We start from the raw sequence: 26,514 nt of genomic DNA, 5'->3' as shown, positions 1-26,514 counted from the left end.
TTTGTCCTGCCTTCTCGGTGCCCATAATGTAACTAGAAGAATCAAATCAAATACTAACTCTGGGCATTATTTAGTCAGATGCCACAATGGCTCACTTTTGTCATTTGTTTTTATAATTTTATCTGGAGGATAAAAATTGAATATGTGTCATGATATAAGTTAAGCATGGATCTTTTGTTGTTGAGAAGAGTCCCATTTGAAAGTAGAAGAATATAAAGTGTTAGTTAACAACTCTAGTTAAATTCCTCTCGATTAAATTTGCTAGCATTTCCCTGCATTAGACTGAATAGTTAAGGTATGAACAGTGGAAGATTGTAAACATCTTTATGTCTCCAAAGGAAATTAAGACAATACCCTGTTCTTGCACAGACAGAAATGGGCTTTTCTTAGTCAATACAATCCTTAGAATTCAAAATGAATCTAAAAACTGTGGAATGTGGTACTTATGGCTTAAACTATCTTGAAAGAAGTTAGTCTTTTGATAAGTTGTTATTTTGTTGTAAGATTAATCTAAGGTTTAAATTGTTTTAATGTTTATTTATTTTTGACAGAGAAAGAGAGAGAGAGAGAGAGAGAGAGAGAGAGAGAGAGAACAGAGCATGAGCAGAGGAGGGGCGGAGAGAGAGGGAGACACGGAATCCGAAGCAGGCTTCAGGCTCTGTGCTGTCAGAGCAGAGCCTGATGCAGGGCTCGAACTCATGAACCGTGAGATCATGACCTGAGCCAAAGTCAGACGCTTAACCAACTGAGCCATCCAGGTGCCCCAGATTGATCTAAAGTTTAGGAAGAATTTGCTACATGAGAAGTTAAGATCACATTCGTGACCGTGCTTAGGGGTAAAGAGACATTGGAGAAAAGGCAGGTTGGAAGGAGTCAAGCCACAAATACTCATAAAAAAAAAAGGATATTTGAGATCATTTTTTATTCATTTATTTCTCCATTTACACAGTCCTCTTTCAATCCTTTAGATTTCTGGGGCTTTTGTAAATGCTGTATACAATTGAATATAATCAAAGTATGTTGGTTTTAATTTTTTTTTTTTTAAAGAACCATTTTTAAGTTCATGTTAGACAAGCATTATCATTAATGATGACACAAGAATGTTTGCCCCAGATCTTCTTGTGCTTTTGTTGCTTAGTCTTTTTATACAGGAGTGATACTAAAAGGAGATGCAATATTACTATTTTTTGGTTGCTATTATATTAAAAAATGAGTATCTGATCCTGAAGCTATTTGTAAGGCTCAGTGGATTATGTTGAACCCACAATAATCTATGATTATCTCTAGAGATCACTGATCTCTAGACCCAAGCTCAGACGTTGTGAAAAGCGGATTCTCTTTTCTCTGGAAGCTTCCATCAAATTTGATGACGAGTTATGAGAGGAGAACTCACGCATCTCATTCATCAGTATATAAACTTGATAAAAATGGAAAGGAATGTTTTTTGTTCAGTGCGTAACATTTAACACATAGACAAGAAACTTCATGGTATTTGGCCTGGTAGCTTGCAGCCTTTAAAAAGGGAAAGATTTGATCATACTTGTGTGACCTTGGTAGTCTATATGGTCTATGGCTGAGGTCTTTCAAGTGAGGTCCCCAGACCAGCAGCCTCAGCACCTGGGAACCTGGTCCCTGTTCCAGACCTGGGAACGGGGCTCAGCAATCTGTATTTTCATGAGCCTTCCTAGGTAATTTTAAAGCATGTCAAAATTTGAGAACTACTCTAAGGCAAATGGATTTTCAAAAGTATTAGTTTCTTCTGATAGATACGACCGTGTACCTCAGGGGGGTTAGTGTGTTCACAAAGTTGTGCATGATCTAATTCCAGAACGTTTTTATCACACCCCAGTAGGAAGCCAGTACCCATCCAGTCATTTCCTATTTCCCCTCCTTGCAACCCCCCTCTGGCAGCCATTCTTCGACTACCTGTCTCTCCAGGTTTCCCTATTCTGGACATTTCATACAATACAATACGTGGCTTTTTATGTCTGGCTTCTTTTCACGTAGCTTCATGTTTTCCAGGTCCATCCGTGCTGTGGCACGTAGCACTACTTTCCTCTGGATGGCTGAACAATATTCCATTGCATGATATTCCTCTTTCTTTTATCTGTTCATCAGTTGGTGGGCATTTGGGTTTTTCTACTTGGTAGCTATTATGAATATTGCTGCTAGGAACATTTGTGTCCATGTTTATGTGAGGACCCAGATTCTTATTTAATCGGTAGGGTCCACAGCTTGGTAGTGTAAATTTTTATTTTATTTTATTTTATTTTATTTTAGAGAGAGAGTATGAACCGGGGAGAGGGGCAGAGGGAGAGAGACAAATTTTAAGCAGTCTCCACGCTGACTGTGAAGACTGATGTGGGGCTCGATCCCACAACCCTGGGATCATGACCCTAGCCGAAATCAAGAGTTGGAGGCTCAGCCAACTGAGCCACCCAGGTGCCCCATAGCTTGGTAGTTTTTTAAAGCTCCCCCAGGTGGTTCTAATGTGTGGTCATTAGAACCTGGATTGGAACCTTATTACTCAAAGTGTGGTCCACGGGCCTGTAGCACAGCCTCACCAGGGAGCTTATTAGAAACATGGACTCTTGGGGCCCCTGGGTGGCTCAGTCAGTTAAGCATCTGACTTTGGTTCAGGTTATGAACCTGTTCCTGAGTTCAACCCCACATGAGGTTCTGTGCTGACAGCTCAGAGCCTGGAGCCTGCTTCAGATTCTGTGTCTCTCTCTTTCTCTGCCCCTCCCCCACTCACAGTCTCTCTCTCTCTCTCTCTCTCTCTCTCTCTCAAAAATAAACATTAAAAAAAATTTTTTAACTTGAAAATTTGAAGAAATATGGACTCTGATCCCCACCCCAATCTAATGAATCACAATCCACATTCTGACAGGATTTCTGGGTAATTCACATGCTCACAGAAGTGCGAGAGGCACTCGTGTAGGGAACTGTCTGGGTCCTTACCTGCCAAGCGTAATGCTGTTTCTCTGACAACATACGTACCAAACTCTGGGTGAGAAATTTGTTGGAGACTGTCTTTATGCCCTGCAAACAATTCTATACAAAGTTGAGGACAAAGAGTGTCATCTGAGCCTCTACAGTGGCCCCAGTGCCTAGCGCCGTGTGCGGCATAAAGCAGGTACAAGATAAAGGTTCATCAAATGGAAACACTGGTGAGCCTCTGAACACTTCAGCGTGTTCAGCATGCTCTAGGTGATCCAGTGGCCAGACCGGGGAGCTCCAGGCCTCAGGGGCTGTGTGATCTTAGCACGTTAGTCACATTCCCTGATGTGCGTTGTGTACCTGGCTCACACAGTGGGTAACGATCAGATCATCGGAGCCCTGGGTGTGGCGACTTGGACCAGTTGAGTGCCCCCACCTGGTTCCAAGAACCTGGAATTAAAAAGAGTGGTCTCTGAGAGTTAAATGAAAAAAAAAAAAAAAAAAAAAAAAAAGAATCTGCACACATGCGGGGTCACGTTAGTCAGAAACCTTAGACCCCAAGCCTGAGCCTTGCAGGAAAGAATCAACGTGGCTAAGAAATATGAGGAAATCTAAAGGGGGCTTGATCAGCATGGAGAACAAAAGGGACAGTGACAAGGTGAGCCTGAGCCAGGGGTTGCAAACCTGCCTGTCCCCTCTCCCCTGGCTGAATGGGGCCTGCGCGTACTTTTTGTTTGGCACTACAGTGTTTTAAAAAACAGAATTTGTTGCAACATTTAAAATTCAAAGGATTCCACTTCTAAACTGGTCTCTTTGATTTTCTGGAAAAGCTGGCTGCCCTTGGCCGGCTTTCTGTGCTGTGTCACCAGGCTGACCCTGCCCGGGAGCCGGTGCTTTCCACTCTGCCTCCTGGAGCCCCTGACACTAGCCTGTTTCACTCATTATCGGGTTGCCTGGCTCTTGTGGGCACCTGAGTTTCCCGTCCCTGGAGAGGGGGACGGGGCACTGAGCAGATGACGGCTCTCGTTGCGAATTAATTGGCTTTCTGGCCTCCTAACCAAGTCCTTTTGAGATTGATTAATGTGAGTCTGTCTGCCCCTGAGACTAATCTCTGGATACTGACTGAGTCCATTTCCTGACTCTCTGTTTCACAGGGAGCGTGGGCAACGTGGACCTGAGGTGGGATGGATGTCCCCCGTCCTTCCAGGGACCGTGGCTGCTGGGCCCTGTGGCTTTCTTCTGTTCCCGTGTCTTTTTTTTTTTTTTCTTTTAATTTAATTTTTGTTTGTTTATTTGAGAGAGAGAGACAGAGGGGGAGAGAGAGAATCCCAAGCAGGCTTCGCACGGTCAGCGCAGATCCCGATGTGGGGCTCAAACTCACAAACCGTGAGATCATGACCTGCGCCGAAACCAAGAGTCAAACTCTTAACTGACTGAGCCACCCAGGCGCCCGGCTCATGTCTCTTTAAAAGGGGCCAGCCACCCAGTTTTGGAAGCTGCCACAGTCACTTCAGATTTCCTCAATCCAGAGGGCCCCTCAGTTTGCCCTGCTTGTCCTCCCAGGGGCCTGGTGTGGCTCAGCCACTCCATGGGGCTGGGTCGGGCCCTGCCGGTCCAGCTGGACAAAGCATGAACGATCCTTCTGCTTCTTCCAGGCCTCAGCCCAAACACAGGGTGACTCCTTCTCGTTTTGTATTGCAGGTATCTTCTGTACCTGCAAATTAAAAGAGATATTTTCCACGGTCGACTGCTCTGCTCCTTTTCAGATGCTGCCTACCTGGGTGCCTGTATCATTCAAGGTAAGCGTGGCTGTAGCTGCCCACCCACTCCGAAGGGAGGCCGGGGGCTCTGTGCTCTGAGTTCTGACCACCAGGTGTGGTGCCTAATGGGTGTCACGAGGAGGAAAAGTTTGTCCAGGGAGGTAGGTGTCAAATAGGGGTCATTTCAGACATTTGAAATGAAATTCCAAAAAAAAAAATTATACATATATATATATATATATATATATATATATAATGTTTAGTTTTTAAATTCATTATATTTATTGTTTAAAAATACTTTTAAAAATGGGGCGCCTGGGTGGCGCAGTCGGTTAAGCGTCCGACTTCAGCCAGGTCACGATCTCGCGGTCCGTGAGTTCGAGCCCCGCGTCAGGCTCCGGGCTGATGGCTCAGAGCCTGGAGCCTGTTTCCGATTCTGTGTCTGCCTCTCTCTCTGCCCCTCCCCCGTTCATGCTCTGTCTCTCTCTGTCCCAAAAATAAAAAATAAACGTTTAAAAAAAATTAAAAAAAAATACTTTTAAAAATAATTAAAAATATATTTGTATATAAATTATAAAATTACACTTAGAGGGGTGCCTGGGTGGCTCAGTGGGTTAAGCATCTGACTGTTGATGTCAGGTCTTTTTTTTTTAAATTGTATTACATCTTTTTTCATGTTTGTTTATTTATTTATTTTTTTTTTTAATTTTTTTTTTTCAACGTTTATTTATTTTTGGGACAGAGAGAGACAGAGCATGAACGGGGGAGGGGCAGAGAGAGAGGGAGACACAGAATCGGAAACAGGCTCCAGGCTCTGAGCCATCAGCCCGGAGCCTGACGCGGGGCTCGAACTCACGGACCGCGAGATCGTGACCTGGCTGAAGTCGGACGCTTAACCGACTGCGCCACCCAGGCGCCCCGTCATGTTTGTTTATTTTTGAGAGAGAGATGGAATGCAAGTGGGGGAAGGACAGAGAGAGAGGGAGACACAGAATCTGAAGCAGCTCCAGGCTCAGGTAGCATCATGAGGAAAGCACCAGGCTCACAGTCTGTCAGACTCGGGTCCAGACTCCCTTCCCATCTGCTGGCTATTTCACCACAGACAAATTATTTCAGCTCTTTAAGCGTATATTACATGGGGTGGCATTTCACGCCTGTGTGAAGATTTCACGAGGCTTCCTTTCAGGGTTGAACGAGCCCCAGAGGATGGGGCAGCGGGAAACTGTAAAGGCATATGACCCAGGGTTGGCTTCTGGATGTTTCTACCTATAAGGAAAACCACCTGGAAGGCCGTCTTCTGGGCCCAAGGTGGCGCATGGCCCGTGGGGGTGGTTCTAGGACCCAAGCAAAGGATGACTCAGGTGCTCTGTTCCCCTGGGCCAGTGGGGGGCAGCTGGCAGCAGCAAGTCCTGTTTGGAGGGACCCAGGTGATGCAGCCATTTGCTGTGTGGATGCTAATGGCATGTTGATGAGAGGAGGGGAGGAGGAGGGAGGGGGCAGGGGAAGAGAGGGGCAGTTGTCAAGTGAGCATGTCCTGTTTATAAAGGGTCTAGGATAACAAAGGAGCTTATGATGGGTCCTAAGCAGATCGTGACAGACGTCTGCCTATTATAATTCCAAGCTTCACTCAGAGCTTAAGAGAGAGAGACCCATCGTTCCCCTGGGGTTTCACTGTCGCCCACTACGGTCCCTGTGGGGTGCTCTGTGCTGTGAAATGGTTCCTTGGGCCCTGTTTCCGGGGTGGGGAGGGGAGCTTCCTGAGAATTCTGAAGAGCGTGTCTGTGTTGTTTTCTCCTTCCCCTGGGGTCCACCTGGTGCTGCACAGCTCGTTTGGCAGAGGTGTTCAAACCCGTGGAGATATTCAAGTTTGAAGTCAGAACTACAGTGATAGGGTGATGGGACATAGTCCTTCTGTCCCAAGGTGGAGTATGTGTTTCCCCAAACCACCTCTCTTACAGCAGAGCTAAGGGATGTGAGAACACATAGGCCTCCTCCTTTCCGGTGAGATTGCAAATTCCGGGTTAGGGTCCACCGTCCTCTGTAAGGGAAAAGCAGATCAATACTAATCCAAGCAACAGACCAGCACATGAGCATTTCAGAACACATTTAGGCATTAGTGAATCACGGTCAAGTCTCCAAGGACAAGCTCAATATGGATCTGTAACAGGAAACCCGCCATCCTATTCTGTGTTTGAAATAAAGCCACTAAGTCTCCCTCCAGACAATCAGGGCCCTCGGTGCTATTACCCCTGACCACATGCACAGATGCTGTGGAGAAATAGAGCTAGAAATGGACTGGCAGACCTCGAAAGGACCCTTCTGCTCTACGATACAGCAGTGGGCTATTTGTAGCAAACCCAGTAAAAGCTGGATTCATGAACTTCTCTGATGCTTGGGGTGATATTTCCGCAGCTCTAGAGATCCTTACAAACGCTGATAAAGATCTGGACCTGCTTATGCTTAGAGAGAGAGAGGGAACGTGGAGGAAATGACTAGAAAGCGAGAGGCCATGTGGCCGTACGTTGACTTCTTACTTGCTAACGCTGTCTGAAGGAGCGTGTTTGAAGCTTCGCAATATTCTTGGTATATGAAAACCAGGCAGCACCCAGAGTGTTGCTGGTTGTACGTACTGAACACAGTGAGCAAGCATATTCAAGATGTGCAATGCATTTGCTTTCATAATACAAACTGCAAGACAAATACACAAAAACCCTAGGGATCTATTTATATCTTTTCTTGGTAAAAATAGTATATTTCCTGTTCCTTCTGCAGAACAGCAACATGGTGGGATTTCTTTCTGGTCGCCTGTGCCTGGTGTGTTCTAGAGTTTCAGAACTGAATTCGAACTCAGTTCAGACTTCACCTCCTCTGAGAAGTCTTCCTGGACTACTAAAGCAGCCTCCCTCCCACGCGTCATTCTGTCTCATACCCCTTTTTTGTTGTCTTCTAAGCACACATACCTGGAATCATGTTATTGTGCTGTTTTTGGAACTTCTTAGGCCTTCCCTCTATGTAGAATCTAAGTTCCATGGAAGCAGGACTCGGGGTGCAGTTTTCACTGTAGTGTCCCTGTGTCTGGCACACAGGACATTCTCTAGTACTGATGTCCTGAGTGAACCAGGGCACTTGCCTAAATTGCACTGATGTAGGCTTTATTTCTATATTTGAGAAAGAGCAGTTGGTTCCCTACTTCATTCGCTTATTTGTTTGCGTGTTCTCTGAACGTTTACCGAGCAGCTGCTAGGTGCAGGCACTGCTGTACAAAGTCCCTGGTTAGGAGGGAGCAGTAGGGGGGACAGACTGGTAAATGGCAGTGTGATGTGTTAATGGCTCAACAGAGGAACACCCAGGTCCCTGCTATGACCTCAGGAGGGTGGTCAGGGAAGGCTCCTGACAGAGTTGACCCTGGAGCTGTAACATCCTGTCTCTCTTGTTCTTTTGGAATGAGTCCTCTCCAAAGTGGGGGCGGGGGCGGACGCATTACCTGGCTTGCTCTTTAGACTTACTAACATCACCCAATTGCACTCACCCTTCTGCTTCAACTCTTTGGATTTTTCTGACAGTTAAATTCCCTTAGACACGCACTAGGGCCTGCTTCAAATTGCAAGGCATCCGATGTGCCTTTGTCACAACTTTACCCTTGCTTACCCAACTCCTCTTGGTATGGAAAACAAAGTCTGGATAGTTACAAGTCCTGAATCATTTATGAACTGCCTTTTGCTTCAGGTGAAGTCCGAGTTAAAGACACTCTTTAAGGGACAAGAAAGCAGGGCACGTGATGCGGGAGGCACTGACATTTGCCTTGTTAGCAAACGAGTGCAGGTTCCAAGGCAGTTCTTCTTTTAGTTTTCTGGCGTTTTCCAACTTATTTGCGATGTTTAGCAGTACAGAGACCCTTCCCCCACTCCCTGCCAAACAATGCCTTCCCTCACCAACCACCACGTTAGCTGACATTTGCATCCAGCGCGACCCAGTAGGGTTCATTCCCTATGAAAAATGGAGACACTGGGGGTTATACCATCTGCTAAATTTTTAAGTCCGTAGCTGACTCACAGGGTGATACGTATGTGTAGGTGTGGGTATAGGTGTATTATATGTGTAACTTAGGTTGAGTTAATCATCAGTTGATGCCTCATTCTCTTCACTGGTCCCTTTGGGTCCACCAGTTGATTGATTTTCCCTTTTCATTATTCTCCATTTCCATTCCTAAAGGCAACAACTGGGTTCATATAGATCTTTGACTTTGCATACATCCTTATAAATGATTACATCGTGTTGTGTGTATACCCTCTTAAGTTTTGTAAATTAGATGGGGCTGTAAAACTCATTTTAATCCTTTTACGCTCAACACACTGTTTGGGGGATCTATTCAGGTTGCTGGGTATCCCTCTCTTTTGTTGCTTTTAATTGTTACAGAGTATCCATTAGGGGACGTTGCTTGTGTTTTATTTATTGCTCCTACCAACAACGAATATCCAAGTTGCCTTTGAAACCTTTCCTGTACGCAAGAATTTTTCTAGAATATATGCCCAGAAGTGGGATTAGTGGGTGATAATATTCGACTAAACATTCCCAGCTTACTCTTTAGAAGAGCTACATGCCTCAAGGATCCTCCAGAAGGTGTACAAGTGTTTCCATGACCTCATAATGTCTGCCGACACATGGAATCATCCGACTTCCTACACTTTTTGCCCATCTTCTTGGTGTAGAGTGATGTCTTGTTTTGGTCTCCATAGTTCTGATTACTCATGAGTTTGAACCTCTCTCTCTGTACTCATCCTTTGCTTTCCCCTTCTGTCACTTGATCATTTTCCTACTGGTCTTCCTGCCCATTTTCTTATTGATTGGTAGGAATTTCTTCTTTATTCTGGATATCAGTCCTTGTCGGTTTTAGATTTTGCAAATATATTCTTTCAATTTGTCATCTATCTATTATTTTGTCTAGGACTACCTGTGATGAACAGAAGTATTTTGATTTTAATATGATCTTGTAGCAGGATTCTGGCATAGACTCATGACACCCAGGCTTTTCTTTCCAGAAAGCAACTTTATGCATGCCGGCACTGCACAGTTGGGTTCGTACCCAAAGAACAGAGCCCTGAAGGCCACATGGCATTGTTTTTTTTTATATATTTTTTACTTCTTTGTCTCCCATATATGGTAACACGCAAACAGGCAGTCTGATTAAGTGGTCTCATGTTACAAGGTCTTGAGGGATGTTGTCACCTACAGGTAAAGCCAGGTTGCCTTGAGGGGTTTTTTTTGTTTGTTTTTTAGGGAGGGGACCCTACCACAATCCAATTAATCGATTTCCCTCTTATGGTTGATGGTGTTTTGGATCTTATTTTAAAAGTCCTTCCCCTGTAGGATATACATTTGAAGTAGTTTTAACAACTCTGTAATTTGAATTCTATTAAGAAGCTTTAAAGAGCTTTGCTTTCCTCCCAGTTTTGTCCTTCTGTAGTCATTAGATGATTCAACAATGAAGGGACAGTAGATACAAATTACAGAGTTGGATGTGATTTTGCAGATGTGCTCAAGGCATATTGATTCCTATCTGCTACAAAGTCGTGTTGGTAATCAAGTTCTTCTAATACAATTTTCCCACCATCTTTTAATCTTTTGTGGGCCATTTCTGCCTGAGGCACTTGCCCCTTTTGGTTCATTCTTCTTAGCAAGCTTGTGCAATCCATAAAAAGCATCCCCTCTGCCAGAGCATCACCTTTGCTGCTCCAGGCTATGATTGATGCACATCCTAGGTCCATCCTTTTTTTAAATTTTTTTTAACGTTTTTATTTATTTTTGAGACAGGCAGAGACAGAGCATGAATGGGGAAGGTCAGAGAGAGGGAGACACAGAATCTGAAACTCTCTGTGCTGAGCTGTCAGCACAGAGCCCGACGCGGGGCTCGAACTCACAGACCGCGAGATCATGACCTGAGCCTAAGTCGACCGCCTAACTGACTGAGCCACCCAGGCGCCCCAGGTCCCTCCTTTCCTAGAGCCTCTAGGAGCTCAGAGATGTGCCAGTATTTCTTTCTTCCCTTAAAGACCTTCTGGGGGTGCTCTATATTAGAATCCAACAACAACCTTCATCTGGTACACTTGCCCATGCTTAGATTTATACTCTTTAATCTGAAGAGCATTCCATTTATTTTTAAGTGCAGTCTTCTTAGGTGCCTTCATGTTGTGATTTTTATTATTATTATTATTATTATTATTATTGGATGCCCCACACTTGCACAAATCTCAGAGCAGGGCAGCTCCAGCAAGAGAATTCCTAGACTCAGAGAATTAGCTATGAAGGGAACCTTGAGGGACATCCAGTGGTTTCCAACTACTATCCTGGGTGACATTTGGAAATCCTGGGGGCATCTGTGGTGATCGCAGTGACTAGGTATACCACTAACACTTGGTACCTGAAGGGTAGGGGTGACAAATGTCCTATCTGCCTTGGAAGGTCTGAAATGATAAAGAATTGTTTAGCTCCCAAAATACCAGTAGCTCCCCATTGGGAAAAAAAAAAACAAACAACTATTTAAATTCCTTTATTATATAGATGAAGAAAATGAGACCTGGAGAGGTTGGCAAGTGTCCAAGCTCCTACAGCTAGATCTGAGCTAGAACATGGGCTTCTAGACATGCAGGCTGTGGTCTTCCCATGGATACAAATACGTTTTGTTGGGTGAGCTCTTCCCAGCTCTTCATTTGGGTGGCAGGAGCTATCTCACAAGTACCCTACCCTTGTTGTTTTAAATCTTTCTCTCTCTTTATTTTTTACTGATTACAGCTGAGCTCGGTGATTACGATCCTGACGAGCATCCCGAAAATTACATCAGTGAGTTTGAGATTTTCCCCAAGCAGTCACAGAAGCTGGAAAGAAAAATAGTGGAAATCCATAAAAACGAACTCAGGTAATAGGGGTAAACATTTGGAAGAATGATAGAGGTGAGAAAGTATTCTCATTGCAGGGAATGTGGAAATTGTACTGTGAAATAAGAATATTGGTGATGTATGGCTGGACCGTTTCTGGCGGCAGAGGTATCTTTCTGGGCACTGTCAAGATCTCCATCAATAACCATCTCAATAGCGTGGGGTCCCCTGGGTAGCTGTTTATGAGCCATCAGCAGTTATTAGAGCCCTCTGTTTTCCAATGGGTTTTAACCACCCTGCGTTTCTGTAAGTGAAATCTAGGGTACATACGTGAGTGATCTTTTTTCTGTTTTGAATTTGCATTGCCTTGTCCTCTCCTGTGTCCGTTGCTGGAAGCTTTGACTTCCAGATAGGGTAAAATCCGTCGATGAGATTTCCTTTCAAGATGACAGATTCAGTGTCTTCTCTGTTCCTTGTCTGTGGTGCTCCAGGTTGATTGCGATTGCGGACTACAGAGCAGTGACGACGGGAGTAGTGGAATCGCACACAGGACTCACTGTGTACCAGGCAACATTCTGAGTACTTGTACATAGTGACTCACTTAGCCTTGACAGTGACTTAGCAGATAAGTACCATGATAGTTTCCATTTTACACATGAGGGAACTGAGGCACAGAGAGATTAAGCATCTTACCCAAGCTGGCAAGTGGCAGAGTCCAGATCTGAATCCAGGTAGCCTGGCTCCAGAGTCTGTGCTCTTAATCCTTGGAATGCTTCTGCTCTGCATAGGCTACCAGGTATGACATGAGCATGGGGAGGAATCCTTGCCAACTTGGAATCAAGTAACTCAGGTGCTCTAGTCTGTAACTAGGATTTAGATCTGTGCAAGTCACAGAAAAATTCACTCTGATAATAATCATGGGCTTTGCTATGACAAGTGTGGACAAAGACCTGCAAGAACGGAGACGCCTCCATCTTCTGGACCTCCGGTAATTATATATAAAAAAGAAACAGTGTCACCGGATTATGAATTCCGGAACAAGTAACCGTCCCCTTGTGGCGGGAGTGCTCAAATTCTACTTTACGCAAGCACTCCCCCTTCTGGAGAGTCTCAGGAGAGTATATGTGTGGGCATTAAAGGTGGCAGCGTATTTCAGCGTTGAAAGATGACCTTTGTTCTTAACAGATAAAGATGATTAGACATCAAAAAATTGTACTGACTTCAATTTTATTTTTTTTAATTTTTTTTTAATTTTTGAGAGAGACAGAGACAGAATGTGAGTGGGTTAGGGGCAGAGAGAGAGGGAGACACAGAATCCGAAGCAGGCTCCAGGCTCTGAGCTGTCAGCACAGAGCCCAACGCGGGGCTCGAACTCATGGAGCTGTGAGATCATGACCTGAGCTGAAGTCGGACGCTCAACTGACTGAGCCACCCAGGCACCCCAGAAGTGTACCGACTTCAGAAAGCAACATGCCATCTCTGTGTAATTAGGAGTATTGTCTCCTAATGAAAAGCTTTACTGAAAATATAAGACACTGACTACTCTTTTTACGTTGTGGGGACGTGAATGCTAGAGTAAAAATAAAGTTCCGATGTTCTAGCTGAGGAGTTTGTGGACCAGCAGTGTCTGGGCAGCACAGGGCGAGAACCTCTGGGCGAAGGAGTCACATCCACTGTGTGGATTGGTGGGAGATGGGAATCAAAAGGTCTGCTGTGACCGGAATTTATGGGAGCTCAAGTGCCCAGAACATAAGATATTAGTAAACATTTATTGAGCATCACTAGATGCCAAAACACTGTGTGAAGAGTCTTAGGTGTGTCCTCCCAGCCCTCCTAAGCTCTACAGGGGAGGTGCTATTGTTCCCAGTCTGAGGTGAAAATAGCACAACACTGAGTGGATAAAGGACTTGCCCTGTTAGCAGTGAAGTCAGGACTTGAACCTTGCTCTTACTTGACACCCAACACCCATGCTCTTATCCACTGTGCCGAGCAGTCATAAGCCAATCAGATAAGCTGTTGGTGTTCCACAGCGATCACCATGGCAGTGGTGCCAGAGGATGGCGACTGTGAGCAGGAGGACCAGTTATTTCTGCTCGCCAGACAAGAGACACTACGGACCTGAAAAAGAATAGGAGTAGAGAAAATTGAAAGGATAGAGTTTTGAGCAACCATACCTCAAGACTTGGTGACCTCCTGGATTTCGTGAGTAAATGAGTGAATCAGAGAAGATGCCAGGTTGGTTTTTATAATCAGAAAGCTGTAGATTGGACTTTGTACCAGCACCTGACTTTGTTGATAACCCTGAAAGTAGTCCTCATGCACCAGGAGAAAAGAGGGGGTCATCAATTAGCCATGATCTATACATCTTGGAAGCAAATGCCATGGCTTGATCAGAGCTGCTACTCGGAAGCACTACACATTTGTAGCATCCAGAAAGCCCTTGTGAAGAAGTGAAAGTTGTATGTTGAAGGATGAAATAGCCAGAAGTAATGTGACATTGCATGGAGAGGTTTAGAGGGTGATTTTGAATTCCTATGAATTTTTGCTCATCCTCAAGTAGTTGTGCATTTCCTTCTGCATCAGTACAGCAGAGAGAGATTATAGGTTTGGATGGGTAGATAAGAGAAGAATGAGCTGACAGTGCAGAGGGAGACAGACTTTCTAGAATTGGTTGGAAGGCTGCCACAGAGACAGGTTATTTTGGGGAGTCAGTGAGCACAGGTTTTGAAAGTGTTGATTTTCTGGTGTGGGAAATTGGACGTTTGGTTGGATCACTTTGCAAACCCAACAGTGTCAGGAAGGAGTTGTAGAGGGAAGACAACCATACAAGGCTGTACCAGAGTGTTAACATCTTACTCTCCAAGGTTATCACAGCACCCGTGACCCTCCCAACTCAGCAAACGGATACTGTGTGATCACTGAACTATTATTACAGAAACTTCCTGAGAGGATTCAGCTGGCATTTTGGGGGGTCTGAGGGACCCCCAAACTAACCTCCTGCTTCCTACATGGCTTCTGAACCAGTGGAGAAAGAAAAAAAAGACATGGCAGGGGGGACACAAAGTTCAGCAGAAATAGTGATGATGATTTACAGTGAGATAAATGTACTCACCTGTGGGGGTTCACAATCTTCTGCCTTTTTACATGATTGGAATCCTTCTTATGTGCGCTCTGGGGAAGGGACACAACTATGATTCTTAGGAGAAAAATAACCAGGGAGGAAAAAGAAAACCACTGTCTCTGGGAGTCTACACACTGCCTTAAGTTGGAACCAAGATGGCATGATAGACCACCATGAATAAGAGTTTTTTAGGGAGAAGAAAGTGAGAGAATCTCCTTGGAATTTTGAGGTGCTTGAAAATAGAAGACCAAGGGTGTAGTAAGAATTGTTATCAACTTAGATTCCTTTTAGATGTTAAGAGATTTGTGAATGAAGATTGAAATTTATGGCTGGGTCAACTTTGCTTCCTTAAATGTGCCATCTGAACAGGAGGGTAGGTAGGGAGAAGTCACAGTTTTGCAAATCTACCAACATGGTTATTGATCATCTCTATATTGGTCACAATAAACTAGATTTTGATCAGGGAACAACTCCAAAAGCTCTGTGTTTAGAATGAGCGAGGCTCATTGTTCTGCTAAGTGTCCATCAGATGTCAGCTAGTGGGTCTCTGCTCACCATTGTCACTCAAGGTACTCACAGGTTTGAATTTGCCAGTTGTTGAGCCAAAGGGAAAAGAGAGTTCTGGAAGGTCTTCCTTCAGCTTGTGGCATAACTAGTCACATGGTCCTACCTAATGGCAAGAAAGGTGCAAACTGGAAATAACTGGCAAACAACTCTTAGTGGCTTTTGTAATCTCATTACCTAATAGGATTTTTTTTAATGTTTTTATTTAATTTTGAGACAGAGAGAGACAGAGCATGAGCAGGGGAGGGGCAGAGAGAGAGGGAGACACAGAATCTGAAGTGGGCTCCAGGCTCCGAGCTGTCAGCCCAGAGCCTGACGCGGGGCTCGAACTCACAGACTGTGAGATCATGACCGGAGCTGAAGTCGGATGCTTAACCAACTGAGCCACCCAGACGCCCCTGGATTTTTTAAACTTTTACTTAATTAGAAAAACTTTATTTTTTTAGATTCACAGCAAAATTGAGTGGAAGGTACAGAGTATCCCCTATTCTCCCTGCATAGCCTCTCCCGTTATCAATATCCCCACCAGTGTTGTCTTTGTTGCAATTGATAAACCTACCATGACACATCACCTACAATCTGTAGTTTGCCTTGGGGTTCACTCTTGGTGTTGTACATTTCATGGACAATAGTATATTGACATGTATCCACCATTATAGTATCATGCAGAATGGTTCCACTGCCCTGGAAATTCTCTGCGCTCTGCCTGTTCACCTCTCCCTCTGCCACAGCCACCGGCAGACAGTGATCTTTTTACTGTCTCCATAGTTTTGCCTTTGCCAGAATATCATGTCGTTGGAATCATACAGTGTGTGGCCTTTTCAGATTATCTTCTTTCACTTAGCAATATGCATTTAAAGTCCCTCCATGTGTTTTCACCCGTAGCTCATTTCTTGCTGAATGATATTCTATTGTCTGTGTGTTCCACAATTTATCCTCTTGCCTACTGAAGGACATCCTGGATGCTTCCAAGCTTTGGCAATTATGAATAAGGCTGCCATAAACAGTCATGTGCAGGCTTTTTGTGTGGACATAAATTTCCAACCCCTCTGGTAAATACAAAGGAATGCAATTGGAGGATTGTATGGTGAGAATATGTTTAGTTTTGAAAGAAATCACCAATCTTCCAAAGTGGCTGCATTCCTACCAGCAATGAATGAGAGTTTCTGTTGCTCCATTTACCCTCCTCACCAGCAGTTGGTGTTTTCAGCATTCTTGATTTTGGTCATTCTAATAGGTGTGCAGTGAAGAGTGTTTTATTCAGAGAGATTTTATACAGGCATCATTGGGCCACCTACTAACTTGTAAACTAGAGGATGTAGGGATATGTGATTCACATTACTGAATACAGATTAGGGCTAAAACTCACTGAGGCTGAATGATTCTTCTTGATCAGGGATAGATAAATTTTTTGGCTTTCTGGGTCACGTGGGATCTCTATTGCAGCCACTTAGCTATGATTTTGTAGAGCAAAAAGAAGACCTAAACAACACATAAATTTAGTGGGCGATGATTCGATAAAACTTGATTGACGAAACAGATGGTGGGCCAGATTTGACCCATGGGTGCTAGTGTGCGGACTCCTGCTCTGAACACATGGTAGAGCAGGTCTGGAATCAATTTCTGCTTCACTGTCCTGCCTCTGTAGATAATTTTAAGACAAAAGATCAGTATTTTTTAAAACTACGTGTAAGAAAGAATCTCTTATGATTTACAGATTTCATTTGAGTGTGGTACGCAGAAATGAGGTCCTAGCATTGGGGCTGCTTAGCAATAGGTTATTCTTCCTTCCAGAGCCCTCTGGTGGCCGGAAGGAGCTGTTGCCACAATCCCTAGGGGTGTGACAGTTCTGTTATTTTTTTGCCTGTCTTGGTTACTGTTTTCCACAGCTTTAATCATGGCCATGTGGGTTAGAAGGGAATGGAATACCCATTCCATTAGTCCTGAGGGTTGATGATCAAGAATATGATTGATTTTACTATCGGGAACCCTGAGAGGCTTCTCTGGAGGTTTTCCTACACTTTCTACTCAGCTGGTTCTCTCAATACCAGTTTATCAGATTTCTCATTAGAGGCAAAGACATTTGGATTAGCTTCAGGCACAGGTCATCAGCTTTCAAATATTCAAAAGTCTCACTTGGTGGTGAAGTGGTTTGGATGAAGTATATTCCCTGTCCTTAAAAAGCAGAAAAATCATCCAATTAGCTACCACCATAATGATCTGATGCAGTGAGGCTTGTCCTGGAAGCAATAATGACACTGAGTATATTTCATACAGAGTCATTATCTTTTTATTTTTCAAAATTCATGTTCTCTGTAAATCATGTGCTTCCTGGCAAGGATTTATAGTGTCAAAAATGTCTAGTCTTCTAGAAATAAGTGATCTGCAATGATAAATACCCTCTACCTGTGCTTCTGATGAAGAGATTACAAGAGCCCCCTCAGGAAATGTTTTTTGTGCAGCTTGGGGAAGAGCGTTTATTGTATAAAAGGAAAATGGGAAAGATCAGATTACTGTACAACTTCTAATCTTTCTTAAGATGTGCTTTTAATCATCTCTACTACCTCCTTCCTGTGCCCTTTCTTTTCTCAAGTCTCTCATTTTAAAGCCCTAGAATCTCTTTCTCTCTCTCTCTGAAAGATCATCAAATCCATTTCCATTCTCTGTTTGGCATAGGAATTGGAAGAGGGAATTACTTGGCATCAAATGCTCCTCCTGCAAAAACTGAATCCTTGTAGTATGTGGCTTAGAGTCAGGGACATTTCTAGGGAGGGTTGGGCCATGGGCAAATCATGTGTGTGTCATGTATGCACCCAAGCCACCAGAATTTTTATATAGGTAAAATCTAGCTACAGTGACTTGAAAGGAGAAAGAGCAAAGTCATCAAAGTGCAACATGACTTTGAAGAAGGGGAGAAGGATAGTATTGACAGCTTGAATCAGCCATGACTTAATACATTCTTTGATCCCCCCAACATGTGACATGTAAATTATGCATAGTCAGGGCCGCCTGGGTGGCTCTGTTGGTTAAGTGTCCAACTTCGCCTCAGGTCATGATCTCACGCTTTGTGAGTTCAAGCCCCGCGTTGGGCTCTGTGCTGACAGCTCAGAGTTTGGAGCCTGCTTCAGATTTTGTGTCTCCCTCTCTCTCTGCCTCTCCCCCACTTGTGCTCTGTCTCTCTCTGTCTCTCAAAAATAAATAAATGTGGGGCGCCTGGGTGGCTCAGTCGGTTAAGCGTCCGACTTCAGCCAGGTCACGATCTCGCGGTCCGGGAGTTCGAGCCCCGCGTCGGGCTCTGGGCTGATGGCTCAGAGCCTGGAGCCTGTTTCCGATTCTGTGTCTCCCTCTCTCTCTGCCCCTCCCCCGTTCATGCTCTGTCTCTCTCTGTCTCAAAAATAAAAATAAAACGTTAAAAAAAAAAAAAAAACATTTAAAAAAAAAAAATAAATAAATGTAAAAAAAATTAGACATAGTCAAAGACTTTTTGAACTTTAGATGAGCTTATAACAGTGTATCCATCCAGTGATCCCTCTGTCCATCCACATACTCATCCATGATTCATTCATGCATCTATCTGTCCATCCATCCACGTACCCATTCATGACTCAGACATGCATCCATCTATCTGTCTGTCCACCCATGCACCCATTCATGATTCATCCATACATCTATTTGTTCATCTATTGATGCAACAAATACTTATTAAAAGGCAACTCTGTGTCAGAAACTGTGGTCGTGTGGATGACCTAGCCCACTGATCCTCAACTGCTTCACCACCAAGCTGGGATCCCCTTCATCATCTATACTCTCCCATGCCCTCATGTTTTGAAAGATTTTATCTAAAAAACAATATTCACAAAGTAACAATTAACTTGTTTCCTTATTTTTATTGGTCATACACAGCTACAACTACCACCTAGAGCCTTTGAATATCAAGAGGTCACTAACCAAAAGCCAAAAACTTGACACTCAGTTATTGCACTTGTGGGACTCTTGGAGTCCAAAGCAGGGGTTGTAAAATGACAGTTGTTGAATTATGCTGTGACTCAGATGTATGGTGTTTGGGCCAAATACATTTTTCAAAATGGCATCAGTTGCCATAAAGCCCCAGCTTTACTTGTGCCTGGGAGATTTGGTAAGGCCAGACCTTCTCCTACGCAGCAGTGCTTGGCCAGAGCTCAGCATCAGTTCTCTGTAGGAGACTCATTTGCTCTCCAAATCGCCACCATCCCTGCTTGGCTCATTCACCTTCTCCCTCTGTTGGTTGAGTTTGCGACTATCTTCTTGTACCAATAAGGAAACGGATGCCTGAAAAATTAATTTATCCAAGGACCTACAGATAAAAAGCAATAGACCTGGACCTAAAACCTGAGTTTTCCTGCACATCTTCCTAAGAGGCTGCTCTCCTGGAAGCTTTGTCCTTACCAGGCCCCCGGGCATTACCACCGTCTCCCTCATAGCATGGCAGTTACCCAAATGAGTAGTGTTCTGTCTAATGCTCTCATAAGAATGGTTCCCAGTGGTCCCCAAGGAGTTTGCAAGAGATCGTGTTCCTTTCTAAGTAAACAAATAGAAATGACAAAATGGGGACTCTCACTCCTAGTTAGGACATAGAAAAGCATGAGACATTGATTTCCCCTAACACCAAGTTAACACCACAAGCTACATAGACTACAGAATACTATTTTTGAAACCAATCTGAGAGAAAAGAAACCTAAATACTAAAATCCAGAATGTCTTTCCTAGGACAGTAGAGACCTGCACTTGCTTTCACTTCTGATGATATGGGAGGAGGAGAGGGAGGAATATGCCTTAGGTGGGGTCAAGGGGAGCTAGCCAAATCCTTAACGAGCCTTTGATGGCCATGAGTGGGCTGACTTAACAGATTGAGACCACAAAGACTCCAGCTACAGAGTGAGTTGCACTTTCCCACCACCATTTGGCCCTAGACCTTCACCAAGCGAAGAGGGAAGAAGTTGGACAGGATCGGAGAGGTAGGTGAGTGAAACTCTTGCAAGACACTCCAGACCTTCATCCAGCACAGGGTAGCTCTTGCCAACAGCAGAGAAAGGACCACAGGGAGGTCCTTCTGAGGGGCAGAGGGCCAGTGATGGTTCTAGAAAGCAAAGGAAACTCCTTGAAGCTCAAAACGTTGACAGCAATCCTATAAAGCATAGAGAACTCTCTGTGGAGTCTAATGGGTGCTAAGATCCCAAGCCCTGCTGAAGGGTAAGTTCTGAGAGCACTGTCAAGCATTTGAAGCCAGTGGTGAGTAAAATCTAAAGTTTTTAACCAAGTTACAGCAAACCCTAACCTAACTTAGCTTGAGAATTCTACTTTGCTGAGTTTAATTCTGCATCTCAAAGACCTGAATGGATCAGGTGGAACCAAATCCGCCCCTTCCTGCCAACCGTGCTCCAAGCAATCCAGATCCTTGCTGGCAAGACCCACACCCCGTTTAATTATCATACACAGATAATAAGAGTGTTCCTTTTGGAAAAAAAAAGAATACCAGGTAGGTAGAAGGGAGATAGATGGCTAAATACACGATTACTCGACCTCACCTAATTTATTAGGAAAGCATATTTTTAGAGAATTGTTAGCTCTTACAGAATTCACCTAATCACTGGTGTTTCATCTAAATGTCTCGTTAGAGACACTATTAATCTTAGCAGAACAGTTTCTGATGTAAGATTCAAAGGATAGAAAATCATTATTTTCCATTACCAAAAAGAGTTTTTGACAGAAACAAATGTCCAGAGGGAGATCTGGGGAGGCACAAAAAATGTGTTTAACTGGTCTTAGTGTCTTCCTGAAAACCTGATCATTCACTGGCTTCTTCCTCCGTGAGTCAGGGAGACTCAGTTTCCAGTGTCATCGGGGTCTCCATCTTTCCTCCATGGTTTTGTATATCTTTATACTCTGAACATTTGCAGTTAGCCTTTCTCTGTGTCTGACTTTTTTAGATAAGGTCTTTTCAGTGCTTAGCTGTTGGAGATCTGCAATCAAACCCAAGGCAAATGATACCCATTTGAGGACTTTTATTTTAAAGAGGGGTCTTTGCTTTGGTGTGAATATCTTGACATGCTTCCTGACATTTCCCTCAGCCTCATGATTCTGATTTCAGTCACGTGCTGAACTAATGCTGTTCAGAGGGTGAGGGGAGGCTGTACTCTATGCCAGGCATTAGTCTACTGGCTTTTTATCTGTCAACCTCTTACTCTGTACACCACATCTTCAAGGTGTAGGCACTATTTTTACCTTCATTTTATGGAATCAAGGAGATCAGCTTTAGTTGTCTTCTATTTCTGTGTTCACTTCCTACCCTTCAGAATTCAGCAAACTTTTTCTATACTTGGCTGCTTAATAAACACTTCAGGCTGTGGAGAACATATGATTTCTTAATGGTTACTTATTTTGGGAAGGAAGAGACAGAGTGTGAGCAGGGGAGGGACAGAGAGAGAAGACACAGAATCCGAAGCAGGCCCCAGGCTCTGAACTGTCAGCCCAGAGCCTGACGCGGGGTTCAAACCCATGAACTGTGAGGTCATGACCTGAGCCAAAGTTGGATGCTTAACCAACTGAGCCACCCAGCGGCCCCCAGAACATATGATTTCTGTTGCAAGTTCTCAGTCTTGCTGTTGGAGCATGACCACATCCATAGACAGTATGCAAACAGATGGGTATGGCTGTGTTCCAGTAAGAGTTTATGGTAATGAAATTTGAATGTTACATAATTTTCATGGGTCAGGAAGTACTCTTTGTTCGATTGTTTTAAACCATTTAAAAATGGAAAAACCAATCTTAGCTCAAGGGCTGTACAAAACCTGGCAGTGGTCCGGATTTAGCCCATGGGCTTCAGTTTGGGGATCTCTGACCCAGATTAAAACTGAGACCTCACTGCTCTCATCAGGTCTGAATATCAGGCACATCAGATGGATGGCTTCATCACTGATAAGATGCAGTGTTTAGAGTTTAAAAAGGGTTTTTATAAGACCTGATAGAAACCATTTCATTTTGATGTGCTCTGCGATGGCATGACCATATCATGTTGGTAGTGATGGTGGCAAAGGCACTGAGCAGTGAACTTCACCTCGGCATTTACTAGTTGAGGAACTTTGAGCAAGTTACTTTTCGAGTGTCAGAATCCTCATCTATAAAATGATAAGAATTTCTCCTTTATGAGTGCTAAGTGACAAAATACATATATTGCTTTACAACAGAAATGATTATATTTCTCTTGGAACAGTAGAGTTTAGTAAAAGGTAGCCCTGCATGCATATCTGTTATGTTCCTAATCCTGTTTTGTTCAGCAGTACTTTTAGACTGAATGATATTTTTTTCAATAATTATTTTATTAAAAGGACAGGAATTATTCCCTTTTTTCCCACCATTGCAAATATATAGCACATAAGACTATATACAATATATGTGTAATTTAAAGAATAGTTGAGGTGCTCCTGGGTGGCTCAGTCGGTTAAGCATCTTTGGCTCATGTCATGATCTCACAGTTTGAGTTCGAGCCCTGCATCAGGCTCTGTGCTGACAGCTCAGAGCCTGGGGTCTGCTTTGGATTCTGTGTGTCCCTCTCTCTCTGTCCCTCCCCTGTTCATACACACACACACACTCACTCTCTCTCTCTCTCTCTCTCTCTCAAAAATAAATTTAAAAACCTTAAAAAATATAGAATAGTTAAAAAAACACCCATGACCTGCTCACTCTGTTTATGAATTAGAATATCACCAGACGCCCTGAAATCTCGGGTGCACCCCTCCCAGATCACCTCCTTCCCTCCTCTGCACTGTTCTGAATTTGGAGGTATTCATTCTCTTATTTTGCTTTCGTTAAGTGTACCTGATATTTATCACTAAATAACGCATTGCTTTGTGTTTGACTTTCACATAAATGGGATCCTACTCTATTCTTGCATCTTACTTTCCCCATCAACATTGTTTTTGAGGTTCTTCCAAGCGGATGCCTGTAGCCATAGGTCTTTATTTGTACTTCTTTGTAACTAATACACTATGATATGAACATGTCATATTTTATGTATCCATTCTGTTGATGGGCATTTGGGTTATTTCCAGGTTTTTGCTATTACAAAGTCTTTATGGTTTCTTGAATAATTCTCATGGGAGCATATGTAAAGGAGTTCCTAGCCTAGGTAGAAACCCGTGTGTAGAATTTGTAAGGCTGTAGAGTTTGTATGGTGTTCGCTTTTCTAGGAAGTGGTGGCTTGTTTGTTAATGGGGTTGCTCAAGCTGACACTCACACCCACAGTACGTGAGGGTTCTCAGTGCTTCATCACCTTTTTTTTTTTGTCTTATGCTCTTAAAATGGAAATAGAACACGGATTCAGGAAAGTGCACAAAACATAAATGTAAAGCTAGATGAATTGTCACAAAGCAAATGTGTGTAACTACCACCCAAGTCAGAGAGGATTGGTAACAGCCCGGAAGCTCCTATCCTGCCCCTTCTCAACATGTACCTTCTCTCTCCTCTCCAAAGGGAATCTCTTCTCGGACTTTTAACACATTAGTTGTGTTGTACTCATTTTTAAAAGCCATATAAATAAATTCGTTCAGTGTGTACTCATTTGTATCTGGCCTCTTTTGTTCAGTTTTATCTTTGTGATAGTTGCCCATGTTGTATGTAGCTTTAATTCATTTAATTTTGTGGCTGTTGAGCATTCCTTTGTCTATCCATTCTCTTGCGCATAGACATTTGAGTTTCCTATTTTTTTGCTACTACAAATGGCACTACTATGAAAATTCTATGTATTTCTTGGTGTGGCAGGCACAAGTTTCTGTTGCATATAAAACTATTAATGGAATTGCTGTATTACAAGGTAAACATGTTGAATTTTTGTAGATAATGCCAATTTCCCACATAGTTCTACCAAATTGCTGTCCCACTAGCAGTATAAGAGTTGCTTTTTCTGCAAATCCTTGTGTTTGGTACTATGTTTTAAATTTTGGCTATTTAAACGTATATAATGTATAGATGATGTATAAATGATTTCTCATAGTTTTAATTTGCATTTTGCTGATCATGAGGAGGTTAAGCACATTTTCACATAGTTGTAGGCTATTTGGATATCTTATGAAGTGCCTATTTAAGTCTTGCTAATTTTTCTTCTGAGATATATATATATATATATATATATATATATATATATATACACAGACACAGACACATATATGTATCTATATACATATATTTTATATTTTCCAACGTTTTTTTTTTTTTTTTTTTTTTTTTTTTTTTTTGGGACAGAGAGAGACAGAGCATGAACGGGGGAGGGGCAGAGAGAGAGGGAGACACAGAATCGGAAACAGGCTCCAGGCTCTGAGCCATCAGCCCAGAGCCTGACGCGGGGCTCGAACTCACGGACCGCGAGATCGTGACCTGGCTGAAGTCGGACGCTTAACCGACTGCGCCACCCAGGCGCCCCACATATATTTTATATTTTAAAATTTTATTGTTTATTGATTTGTTGGAGTTTAAACCAAATTCTACATAGAAGTCCTTTTTTTTTTTTTTTATTGCACCTGTTGCTGAAATCTTTTCCTGTACTAGGGCTTCCCATTTCACACCCTGGATGTGATCTCCCAGTGAGTAGAGGTCTTTGAGTTTAATGGCAGCCCCTCCTCTGGAGCTGTGTGGCACTGCACCTGCTACCATCTGTGGTTGAGTGTTTGCAACTAGAAATCAGATGCCTGTCAGATTTACAAAGGACAGGAAAGTGGTCAGACCACCCAGGCGAGCAGAACCCATTCATTTTCCAATGTGAACTTCCAAATTACAACCTTTCATGATTAACTTGTTCCCAGACTGAATAGAAAAGAGGGGTCTGCTTTAAAACCAAACTTGGATTTTAAGAATAAACACCATGTTCTTAATTCAGAGGTGCTGACAATGTAACCACTGGAGAGAATGGCCAGCTCTCAGGAGCGAAGGAGCTCTTATTAGTGTGGGACGGAATAGAGCCCTTTCATGTCAGGCAGGGTTATCCCCAGCAGAGCTAATGGCCTGGGCTACTTTGGCTCCGGCCCTGGGGTCCTGGTTCCCTTTGGCCATTAGACTGAAGTTCTGCATTGAGGGCCACCAGACGCTGGACAGCTTAGCTCTGTGCTTTGCCCCTCGTCAGAGGGTGCTATGAGCCTCTGGGTGAGTGAGTGAGTGAGAATGTGTGGCAGGGAAGGAAATGGCATCCAATATTTGGATTTAATGACTTATTTTTCAGTGGAAGAGAAGCTATTACTACTAGAACTTGCACGAGAGCTATGGAGAAATACCTGCATGTTTTGAGAAAACTTCCCCCAAAATCCCTTTTCCCTTCCCCGTCAATATAGTTGGTGACTTTTCTGAACCTATTGTTATGGTATCAGGAAGAGAAATAATTAACAGTGACTGTGACTTGAAAAGAATCAAAGAAAGATAGGAATTGTATTGAAAGGGCCAATACAGTGCTGATCAGGATGAATAAAGATGCTGTTTTTATATATATCATGGCAAAACTTTAGAACATTAAGACCAGAGAAGAGGAAAGCCTGAAAGGCTTTAGAAAGACTTTATTTTCTTAAAGCAGGTGTTTGAGTCAATCTCTCAGAAATATGTTCTGTAAAGGATGAATTAAAAATTATTTCTTCTTTGAAAAGAACACATATGGCTACCTTTACTTCCCTCTCCAAGTCCCTATGGATAATAGAAAAAGTACTAGAAAGCAGATGCAGGAAAGTATACCATTTGTGGACCATTTTTGGATCAGAAGTCCTACAGTGTCTCTGGAAGATGGGAAATAGATGGAGCAAATCCAGGTTAAATACATATGTAGGGTAGGAGTGGTTCTGGGTGCTTCAGGCAACAGATACCCAGGTCGGCCATCATGGTGAGTGGAAAACTACATTTGGCACAGTTGGGAAGCTTTGACCACTTTCTCTGGTTCCTCATGGGCAATAGCGGGCTTGGGCTGGAAGTACCCTGTGTGTGAGCAACACTTGGAGAAACTACAACTTTCAGTTTAAAATCAAGTTACTAACACACACTCTTCCCAGATGGCATGCCCCACCACCCGCTCCTTCCCTACAACCTCTAGGGGCCACTGCATTAAATAATATCAAATACAAAACGAATGCCCATCCATGAATCGCCAAACACTTAAGGAAACCAACTCCGTGAATGAGAGATTCTGACTCAGTAAACCGAAGACCATCACCAAGAAAACAGCATTAACGGTGTAAACAGGATTGGATTT

The 26,514-nt window shown here is 43.3% G+C and overlaps 1 protein-coding gene across 2 annotated transcripts in view; it reads left to right on the top strand.

Moving 5' to 3' along the window:
- FRMD3 (FERM domain containing 3) overlaps nucleotides 1-26,514 on the top strand; it is a 307,700-nt gene that overhangs the window by 188,587 nt on the left and 92,599 nt on the right. For both annotated transcript variants that reach the window (XM_030294382.1, XM_030294381.1), the window contains exons 5-6: nucleotides 4,642-4,739; nucleotides 11,490-11,613. In XM_030294382.1, the coding sequence (XP_030150242.1) occupies nucleotides 4,642-4,739; nucleotides 11,490-11,613 (222 nt within the window). The remainder of the gene's footprint in view (nucleotides 1-4,641; nucleotides 4,740-11,489; nucleotides 11,614-26,514) is intronic.

This window comes from Lynx canadensis, chromosome D4 (assembly GCF_007474595.2).
Source record: "Lynx canadensis isolate LIC74 chromosome D4, mLynCan4.pri.v2, whole genome shotgun sequence".
Lineage (NCBI taxonomy): Eukaryota > Metazoa > Chordata > Mammalia > Carnivora > Felidae > Lynx > Lynx canadensis.
Note: the sequence above shows the minus strand (reverse complement) of the source record. Positions and strands in the feature narration are given on the sequence as shown.